A 10,000-nucleotide genomic window follows, 5' to 3' on the forward strand; every position below is an offset into this window, starting at 1 on the left:
TAGGAAAAAGTGGTGTCATTTACTCACTCGCTTAAAATTTCAGCATGTAAATGCAGCTTATTATACATGTTTAGAAGTTTGAAAGCCCGAAACTCCCATGCTTGATATTAGTTCAGCTGCATACACATGCATGGCATTTTTAAACTAGTGAGTCTTTAATGTCATTTTCTCCAAACAGGTGTCTTTTTGAAATCAAGGTTAAAACTTTGGTTGCTTAGTGTTTAGTTAACATAGGTTTGAAATCTAAAGAAAAATAAGAATTGAATTTTTGGTCACAGGGGCACCTTAACATACATTTATAATGCATGTGCTCATTTTGCCTGTGAACAGGGCTTGGAAAAAAATAATATTATGCAACTGGCAAAATATCTGTGTATCTTAATTTTGTTAAACCACTCGACAGGGTGTAACACATATTGGTGCAGGCTATAGAATACATGTACATTGTCCAGTTAAGTTCAAAGATCACTTCTCCATTTTGTGCATGCAGAACCTTGGCTTTTTTGATACTGATGTTTTGAATTGAAAAAGTGTAGTAAGTTGGAGAACTTTGGTGTTGAAGGGTCATTGTTTTAAAGTGGATAAAGATAAATTTTGGGATCTCTTCTATTCTTTTGGACTTTCACGAAAAATTATTAAGCGATCTGTTTGTACAAGTAATACAATTATAAGGCAAAGTTTGTATGAACATGTTACATCTTGCTTAATCTGGATTATTAACACATTGACACCTCAAATGCCCTAGCATGCCCCCAGTTGTTGAGTAAAATCGTCAGGTGTTAGACAGAGTAAAATCTGTTTATTCTCACTCCCTGAGGTCAATGGGTTAACAACCTTTTATATCCACTCAAAAACTCCATTTAGGAACGAGCATTCTATGATTTTGATATACAGCTGAAAGATACTTATCACATTTAACATTAATAATTGTGTTCACTTGGGAATTTACCAACTGCTACCTACGGCATAATCACAATGTCTTATTTCTGTCTTTGTCGTGCAATAGTGATGGACTTTTCAATTCAAAATGTGGGTTATTTATTTTCAGGGAAAGTACCATTCCTTCCTCTCAGACTAATTCAGCGAATCCTTCTTCTCTACTCGGACATTCATCAAGTGAAAATAAGCTTATTTCTGAGCAAGGAAAGAGGTATACGGTGTATGAACATGTAATAATTTTGGTGTCAGCACAAAACTTAAAAAACTGATAGTGACTGGATTCTTGTAGAACATAGGGTATATGTAGACATTATTTAGAAATGTTTAGTAGTTTTCTCAACAGTTTCAGCTGAGTCTTGTAAAAGACATGGTCCCTCATGTGGTGTGCAGTTAAATCATTGATACAGAAAGTCAGAAACTCTACAATAATTGAACCAAAATAGACATGAAAGAAGTGAAGTGAGGTGAAATGATTAGTCTTTTCCCTCGGGGCTTTTCAGGACTAATTTACAATGCTTTTTTGTTGGGGACTTTTTGGCCAGATTGCCTATTACAGTTTATTTAGGAAGTGAAAGATGCCCCCAACCAGATTAAGGTCAGTTCACAACACCGGGGACACCGTCCCCTACCCTTTTCGAGTAGTGAGTGGGTTCTTTAACGTCCCATACTATTTAATTTCCAACAAGGGTTATGAGACGGGACCTCCGGTTTACAGTCCTTATCCAAGAAGGCTTGAAATTCTAACCATTTGCCGGTGTGATTACAAACTAAGTCAGCACTTCTCCTCAGTTATTTTAAGACCCTGAGTGTTGGTCCAGCTGGAATCGAACTCTCGACCTCCTGTGACAGCCCGGTGCACAACTGAGTCAGTGGTGCGCAGTGATGGATCCACACCAAAGCTAAACCTTAAGTCTTATCAGAACTGTGGAATAATGCAAAGTTAAATTAAATGTATTTTGTATGTTTGGTACAGAAGTGTACACTTAACCAACTGCTTTTGCTTCGTTCAGCCTAATTCCAGGAGCTCCTAATTTTGAAGTTGGAACTCGTGTCATTGGTCAAAGAGCAGATGAACTTTGGTATCCAGGTAAACTACAACACTGACAATAACAATAATAACAACAAAAACAATGTGTATGTCAATTATAATGATAATTAACAACTGCATTGCTTAGTGGAGGTTGGGTGCTTGAGATATCTGGGGCCTTCCACTTTTGGCAGCAGGCTCCAATATAGAATAATGCCCCCATGGCTGGCACAACACCTCAACCTTGCCATGCTGACAACTAGGAATGAGATAAAGGCTGACCGGCCCTGTCAATGAAGAGAGGACCTTGTGAGGACCCCTGGAGGTGGAGATAAGCCATGATTGCAGTGATGAGGCAGAGAGAGGCCCAACCACATCCCATATAAACAAAGAAACCCTGTAGGAAATGGTCAGTTTTGGTAGTTTTGATGTGAACACAAAGGCTGGAGGGATTTACTTCTGCATCAACTTGAACAGTTAGACGCATGGAAGGATCAAAGTTGGAGTTGACAGTAAACTCTCCAGCACACAGAAACCTGCAGAAAACCAAACAACAGGTGGCCCGAAGCATGACATATGATAGAGGTCTAGCAGGTCCAGGGAACAATGAATAACACACATGATGTCAGCTGTTGCTGGTTGATGCTGTGGACAATTTGAGCCTTGGTTTATCCCACAGAGAACACGCTGGAGTTGTAAGCAGTTCAACATGGGATCGGGAAAACCATAATCTATGTGTAAAGAGCATACAGCTCACTTATGTCCAGGTTTACATGCAAATGCGAAAATTGCGAAAATTGTAAATGGTGCAAAGAAGAAGACAAATCCCCAACTAGGACTCGCGATTTTTGCGATTTTTGCGAAAATTGCATAAAAATTGTTAAAAGTTCTCTAGCTTTTCAGTGTTGTGCGATGTTTGCGATTTTCGCAACATTCGCAATTTTCGTAAAACGTTAAAATCGCAAACATCTCAAACATCGATTTTTGCGAAAATTGCGAATTTTGCGAAAAATCGCAAAAATCGCAGAACACTGCAAAGCTAGAGAAGACAAGTCCCCCAAAAGTGTTGCGATACTTGCGATTTTAATGATTTTTGCGAAAAATCGCAGAACTCTCAAAAGTTAGAAAAGACAAGTCCCCGATAAGATTTGCGATTTTAACGATTTTAGTGAAAATTGCGAATTTTGCGAAAAATCGCAGAACACTGAAAAGAAAGCGAACACAAGGCCACGACAGATTTGTCTGTAGGTGACAACCCCGAAGAAGCAGGAGCCCATACGACAGTTTGGTATATTACATCTTAGGAATCGAGTGCAATTAATCAAATGCTGACCATTTGGCGAAGTACGAATTCTTGAATTTCACTGCATGTGTCAACCAACTTTTTCAAAACCACTGAACCTTAATTCTATAGTTTCTTAAAGCTTTTCAGCAGTGTAGCAATTATTAGTAACTGAAAGCAATGGACTTGAAAATAAGTGGAATAAAAATTCACGATTTACTGAAAGTGTGGTGTGTGGTGTGAATAAATAAAACAATTTGCTGTTTCGAGCTTTCCATGTAGTAAAACGTGACAACTTCCAGACATTAAAAGAACAAACAATAATGCACGAATAGATCAAATACGTATCCTTAACGACATTGCAATGGCTTTATTTACAGAAAGTGAATTTCAAACCACACAAAGAAACTAAAGTGTCTTCCCTTATCCAAAACTCGAGTTGCAATGCTGCTTCCGCAGTCCCGCAGTCCTGTCGTCGGCAAAATGAATAACAACTCTGTTGCTTAATCGAGCGCATCGATGCCTTGTTTGTTACAACGACAACAGCAACAAAACAAAATTCATTACTTGTACCCTTTTTTTAATTTTGTGAATCATATGATCGCAAAAACTTTTTCAAACACCCAAGGTATTCTACTAGCGCACTACAAATGGATATACCCGAGCCGAAACAAGCGCGCTACGCATGAATATACCTCGTTCTTTAATCCACGAGCCGAAACAAGCCCACTACACATGAATATATCTCGTGAGTTAGCTTTCATAAATATGATTTTACCTCGTGAGTTCGCTTTCATTTTGCAGTTCGGTTAATGAGTAGTCCTACGTAATAATTATTTCGCTTTTAGCAACTGCAGTTCGGTTAATGAGCTGTTCTATGTAATTACGCTTTTAGCGACAATTTCAATTCTCAGGACTTGTGTGCGACTTTTTTGATAACAGCGTATCCACAAATATGAGAACATGAAATAATGTTTTATCGCCATTCATTTACTGATTTAGCCTAACTGCTCGTTTCAGTTTTACGATTTTTGCGCTATTTTGCAATTTTCGCAAAAATCGCAACACTTTTAGGGGACTTGCTTTCTCTAGCTTTTCAGTGTTCTGCGATTTTTGCTTTTTGCGTTTTTTTTCCGCAATTTTCGGAAAAATAGTTAAAAGCGCAATTTTCGCATTTGATTGCAAACCTGGACATATCTCATACAGCTGACAGGTAGACATTTTTATAGGTGAGTGGTGCAAACAGGCAGCCAGGTGAGAACAGACTAAAAGTAGAGAGCAAATTGATAATACACTGTAGAAAAGTGCCACCAGGAGCAACCATTTCGCATGCATGCTGCAAGTTGCAAGTTAAAGAATCCAACTCCTTACGAGAGCAACTAATAGTTCAGTAGTGCAGTGATGCGTTAAGACTTTTTCGTGAGGAAGGAACGCCTGCAACAGGAGAAAATCAAGCTCTATACCCAGGATGGTCAGGGATGTGCAGGGGTCCTCCAGTTTATGGTGAAGTGGAATGCCTCACTTCTTGAACGTCTGGAGACATGCATCTAAATTGCGCTCAGCCTGGCAAAACTAAGAACTAGGAGGATCCAGTGTATGAAATCATCCAAATATAATAGTGAAGAAGGAAACCCACTTCAAAGTTCTTCCGAAGGATCCACTTGACTAGATCAGCAACAGACAAAAAGATATAATGGGGTGAATGTAAACTGAACGTATTTGCCTTTCCACTGCATGCCCAAGAGCTGAATGACATGATACCATCAACAATGTCATCAACTGTCATCAACTAACTTGAGGGTGATCACCATCAACACTCACAAACATGACGGTATTGGCATCGACCAAATGGCCAGTGACATGAACCCTTATTCCAAGAAGAGCAGTAGTGAACTGACTGCGACAAACACTTTGGTGGAACAGATTGGGATGAGGACATTAGTCAACAAGTCGTACAAGGTGATGACTGAGTTAGAAGAGGGCTTCAAAAGTGAAAATTATATTAATCCAAGTTCATTCTCAACCAATCAACAAGGCTGGAAGCTTCACCATCCTTCCTAAATGCAATTTCATAGTTCAGCCGGGCAGGTCCAGGAAATTAATGAGCTGTCCGCAAGATCAATAATATTACCAAAATTCCTAGCAGTAAGATTGAAATCAAACATTAAAAAAAAACAAGTGAGTGGCTTTATATAAAGTAGGTAACAAGTAGGTGTAAATTACAAACTGTATAACAATAGTTACAAATCAATGAAAAAAGGTTACATGATACTAAAGGGATACAACGGAGTGGGAAAATAAAAGGTGCGAGTGCAAAACTGTAAAAAATGTAGAAGACAAATTATAGTAATTAAACTAAGAGTGTTAAATTAACATGTTTCAGTTGTTTATTCAATGCGGGTCATTCCCATTCAATATGAAGGGCTCCTTTGATCTTAAGTTGGAAATTAGTGAGAGCCGAGTCAAAGATGTTTATAGATATGGGAATTGCGATCCGAGAATAAGTGCTCATGAACCCTGGTGCCAAAATGTCGAGTGGTTTCACCGACATAACAGGTATGACATCCTGCACATGTAAATTTGTGAACCACCTGGGAACGGAGCGTATTGGGGATTGAGTCCTTCACACTGAACATGTTCTTATTTAAAAAATGACACAGTCAAGTTTGTTCTGCCTTTTTCTCAAAAATTTATGTGAAAACTCATGAATCTTTCACGGTGAAATAATCTACCTGTATGTCTGCTAAATTTGTGAACATTTTCTGGTTAATGTTTTACTTCAACAGAGAATTTTTGATGTATAAAAAATGGAACTGCATGTAACTTTTATATTTCTTTTCTCAAAGGGATGATTGAGAAGATCTTGACTGACAGAAGCCTTCAGGTAAGCTGGTTGACCATGATACTGTTAGAGAATAGAAATTAATCAACATACGGTCTGTTTGTTTAATGATTGCAATGTGACCCTGAGAATCTTGTTTGATGTACATGTACTTGTACAAGTTAATAATTGTTAACAGCATGGCGTCATTAGCTAAGTGCATTGGTGGACAATGAAAGTGCTCTGCATGAAAATTAATTTTGAGAAAGATACAATGTACGGTATACTGGACAATGACTAACCCATTCACCCCTTATTTGCCCTAGGACACCCCGAGTCGGCAAGTGAAAACATCTGACATTAGGCAGAGTGAAATCTGTCCAGTGTCACTCCCAGGGCTTAATATGGGTTAACTCGAACCTTCAAGGGAAATAAGCCACTTTCAGAAATACCATACTACTCTTTGTTTTCCCTCCAAAATTTTCCCTAAGAATTGTTTCCAGTTTCTCTTGGGACTTACAGTGGTCCCAAGAGAAAATAAAACAATGCTTTTGCAAAATTTTGGAGTGCAAACAAAGAGTATTATCATGGTATTTTTGAAAGTGGCCTTTTGAAAAATGTTAAAGTCATCAGGAGTTGAAACCAAAGGACCAGAAATAAAGAAAACGTTGTTTACCGTTTTTCTGTTCATACAATGTACAGTATGCATTTTAATCATTTGAAAATGGAGCGTTTTCTAAATTACTGTAGAAATCAGAACGTAACGTAACATAACATGAAACAAGGAAGTAGCAGGAGGGGTAAGAAGCAATTCTAGTAGTTAAGTGTACCCTAAACCAACAAACTGATTGTTTGTAATGTAATGTTTTGGACTGCAGTACACTATTTGTTTTGATTTATCATGTATTGACGGATGTGGTTCAAGTTATCAAGGGGAGTTAGTAGGAGGTTAGGGGGAGGTTTGTGTTATCAAGGGTTCAAGTTAATGGCAGTAAAATTGCAGTAAATATGTGGTGGAAATCCAGGGGAAATCTATTTTGGTTCGAGTTGGTGCAAGGTTCAAGTTACAGTGTAGCAAGGGTTTGAGTTATTGGGAGTCAACTAGTGCATTAGTAACACTTATTTACTAATTTCATTTCAGGATTGGAAACTGTATTTTTTACATGTATTGAAACAAATACTGTACCTCTCGCAATAAGAGATCGTTCCAAAAATCGTTTAAAAGAAGGACCAAGCAAACAATACAAAAGTTCCAGTGTTCATTCTAGAGAGCGGTTTTGCACAATTTGCACACGTTTAAGACCTCCTTGCAACCAAACCCAACCCCGCACCCCCACTTGCTAACATACTCCGCAGTCCCTGAGATAATTGTACTGCGTGTCACTTGTGTGTCATTTTCTCACTGCCTTGCATCATCCATTCTGTAATACTGTATGTTGATTAAAGAATATAAAAACAAAACAAATGGATGCCATGGTTTCTCACTGTATAGGGAGCATGGGAATGATATCTGCAGCTGCTTACATGTGGCACTCTAATAGTTAAACATGGTGTCAAAAGAAAGAACTTTCTGTGTTTCTTCTCAACTAATTAACCAGAAAATTCCAAGGAAATCACTACAGGAAAACATAAAGAGAACCAAGTACTTTCTGAAGCTGAAGAACTACTGTTAGAGTCGGCTAAGAAAAAACCAAGACCAAATCCAAGAAGGGAAACACTCAAAGAGTGGATGTCTAACGTCAGTGGTTCATGTACAACAACAAACAACAACAACAGTGCTTCTACTGCCCCTGCACTGTGAAGATACTTGTTGTCTTTAATGTATAATTCAACATTTGCCAAAAAAACCACTTCTATTAAGTATATGTGATGTGATTATTTGTTGTGACAGTCAATGTTTTAAGCAATATGGTTGTAAAGGGAACATTACCCTAGTTCACAACTGTTCATGAAAATGTCCCCTCTCATTTGACGAATGTCCCCAGCATTCTTAGACAGCGGGACACAACGTCTCACTCCAAACAATTTCTAGAATGAATGCTGTTTAACATGTTAGGTCCACAAGACTATTATTTAAATTTTTGTAATGTTTCTACTATCTGCCTCCTAGTTGTTCGTGTTTTGTACTATTTTAGATTAAGTAATGCAACAGCTTTTCTTTTTGCTTTCATTTAGTGACGATTATGTTATTCCATCTCTTTTTAGTTAACCTTTGTGAGCAATCAGTTTGTACGTACATGTTATTCGATGGTTTAACATATAATATGTGCAGATATTTTGCGAGTTGCATAGCAATGAGCAAAATGTCCTCGAGTATTAGATGTTAAACCATCGAATAAGAGATTTATTATTCCACCTCAAAAATGTGTTATTTTGATTCAATTTTATCTGGTAAGATTGTTTCTAAAAAGTGCATCATTTGTCCTTCAGAGCACTTGCCAATTATGTAAACACACAGAAAGCCAGCCAAATGTCCTTTATTTGATTCAATAAACGAAATGATGACAGACAAGCGATGACAAGCTTAATTCTCAGGCCTTGTATCGTGTTGAAAACAATTTCTTTCATTGAAAAACTGCCATTCCGTCCGTATTATGCTCTGTTCTAAACCAATGAAACCGGGACACTACAGTGTATTACCATCTCGTATTTTGTGTGTTCTCTTGACCAAATATGGTAAAATGGCATAATAGTGGAATAATAAATGTAAATATTCCTTAATTAACAGGTGTGACCCGCCTACTGTACCTGCGGGCATACCCAATTTGGTAATTTTTGTTGAAATTGACAGTAAAGTGTGTGTGTGTAAGTTTATCCATACTTGCTCCTTAAAAAATGAAAAATGACATGCACTATTTTTTGTGATTTCAGAAGAAAACGAAATACAAGGTTAAGTTTGACAAAGGAGCACGAGGCCTTTTGTTGTCCAATCACATTGCTTTGGAATCTTACCCACATCCTTCTTTTTTAAATGTGGGTAGTCGTGTTGTTGGTAGGTAAATTACAATTATATTTTTAAAATATCTCTTCATCTTTCTATCTGCATTAAAGCCACATGAACTTAATAATAATAATAGTAATAATGATAATTACTATTTTTCTGTCAAAATGTATGCACTTAAATGTACTGTGTATCAGTAGTAGCGGAAGAGAACATTGGAAAGTTGACAGCCTATATCATGACAAATATAACCAAGAGTCGTAATAAGTGCTGATGTTCAAACGGATTTTATAAGGAGAAGGTTAAAGTTTTCCATTGATGTCTTTGTTATTACACTTAAGTAAAACATACATCTGTGCATTGAGTATGCTCTCCTATAATAGTTTTTGTTATTGTTTTCTTTTTGGAAAGGCCAAAATGAAGGAAGGAGTACTTATTATAAGTCGCTCTGTTTCCATTTTTTATACAGTGGACAGCATGTGACTAATATTGACAGAAATGTAAGAAACTACATAGCAAGCTAGCTAGTGCTCCTCTAAGCATTTTGCATAGCGTCTTTGAAATCTGATTTCCTTTTGAGAATCTTCTTTTACTTGTGTGTCACTCACTGTTCAGGTCCATGTTGTCACAATGTCATTTTTGTTTCTTGAAGATGTCTTGGGTTTTCAATATTGGATTGGCTACGATGCCAGTAAAAAAGGAATAGTTTACATTGAAGGCAAAGGACATGCATTTAGTTTCAGAGGTGGCAATACAAACAAACAGATAAAAAAAATATATGTATATATAATTATGATAAGGGAAAAATCTGGCACCCTAGACATTCTCTTGCAGGTGTCCATTCAAGTTGTGAGCCCAGATGGCAGAGCATTGAGGACATTGATTTTCTAGTCTATAAATTTAATTACCGAAAATTTGGTCAACACTATTGGTTGCTTGCACACATTATTTCATACATTTGAGTTAACTGTTACTGTAACTCACATACTG

General features: G+C 37.3%; 1 protein-coding gene across 5 annotated transcripts in view; it reads left to right on the forward strand.

The window, feature by feature from the left end:
- LOC138059775 (histone-lysine N-methyltransferase SETDB1-like) overlaps positions 1 to 10,000 on the forward strand; it is a 77,828-nt gene that overhangs the window by 13,664 nt on the left and 54,164 nt on the right. For 3 of the 5 annotated variants that reach the window (XM_068905388.1, XM_068905390.1, XM_068905391.1), the window contains exons 5-8: positions 1,049 to 1,150; positions 1,950 to 2,026; positions 6,095 to 6,132; positions 8,941 to 9,061. In XM_068905388.1, coding sequence (XP_068761489.1) covers positions 1,049 to 1,150; positions 1,950 to 2,026; positions 6,095 to 6,132; positions 8,941 to 9,061 — 338 coding nt within the window. The remainder of the gene's footprint in view (positions 1 to 1,048; positions 1,151 to 1,949; positions 2,027 to 6,094; positions 6,133 to 8,940; positions 9,062 to 10,000) is intronic. The other 2 variants (XM_068905389.1, XM_068905392.1) reach the window with 1 other exon arrangement.

This window comes from Montipora capricornis, chromosome 8 (assembly GCF_036669925.1).
Source record: "Montipora capricornis isolate CH-2021 chromosome 8, ASM3666992v2, whole genome shotgun sequence".
Classification (NCBI taxonomy): Eukaryota; Metazoa; Cnidaria; class Anthozoa; order Scleractinia; family Acroporidae; genus Montipora; species Montipora capricornis.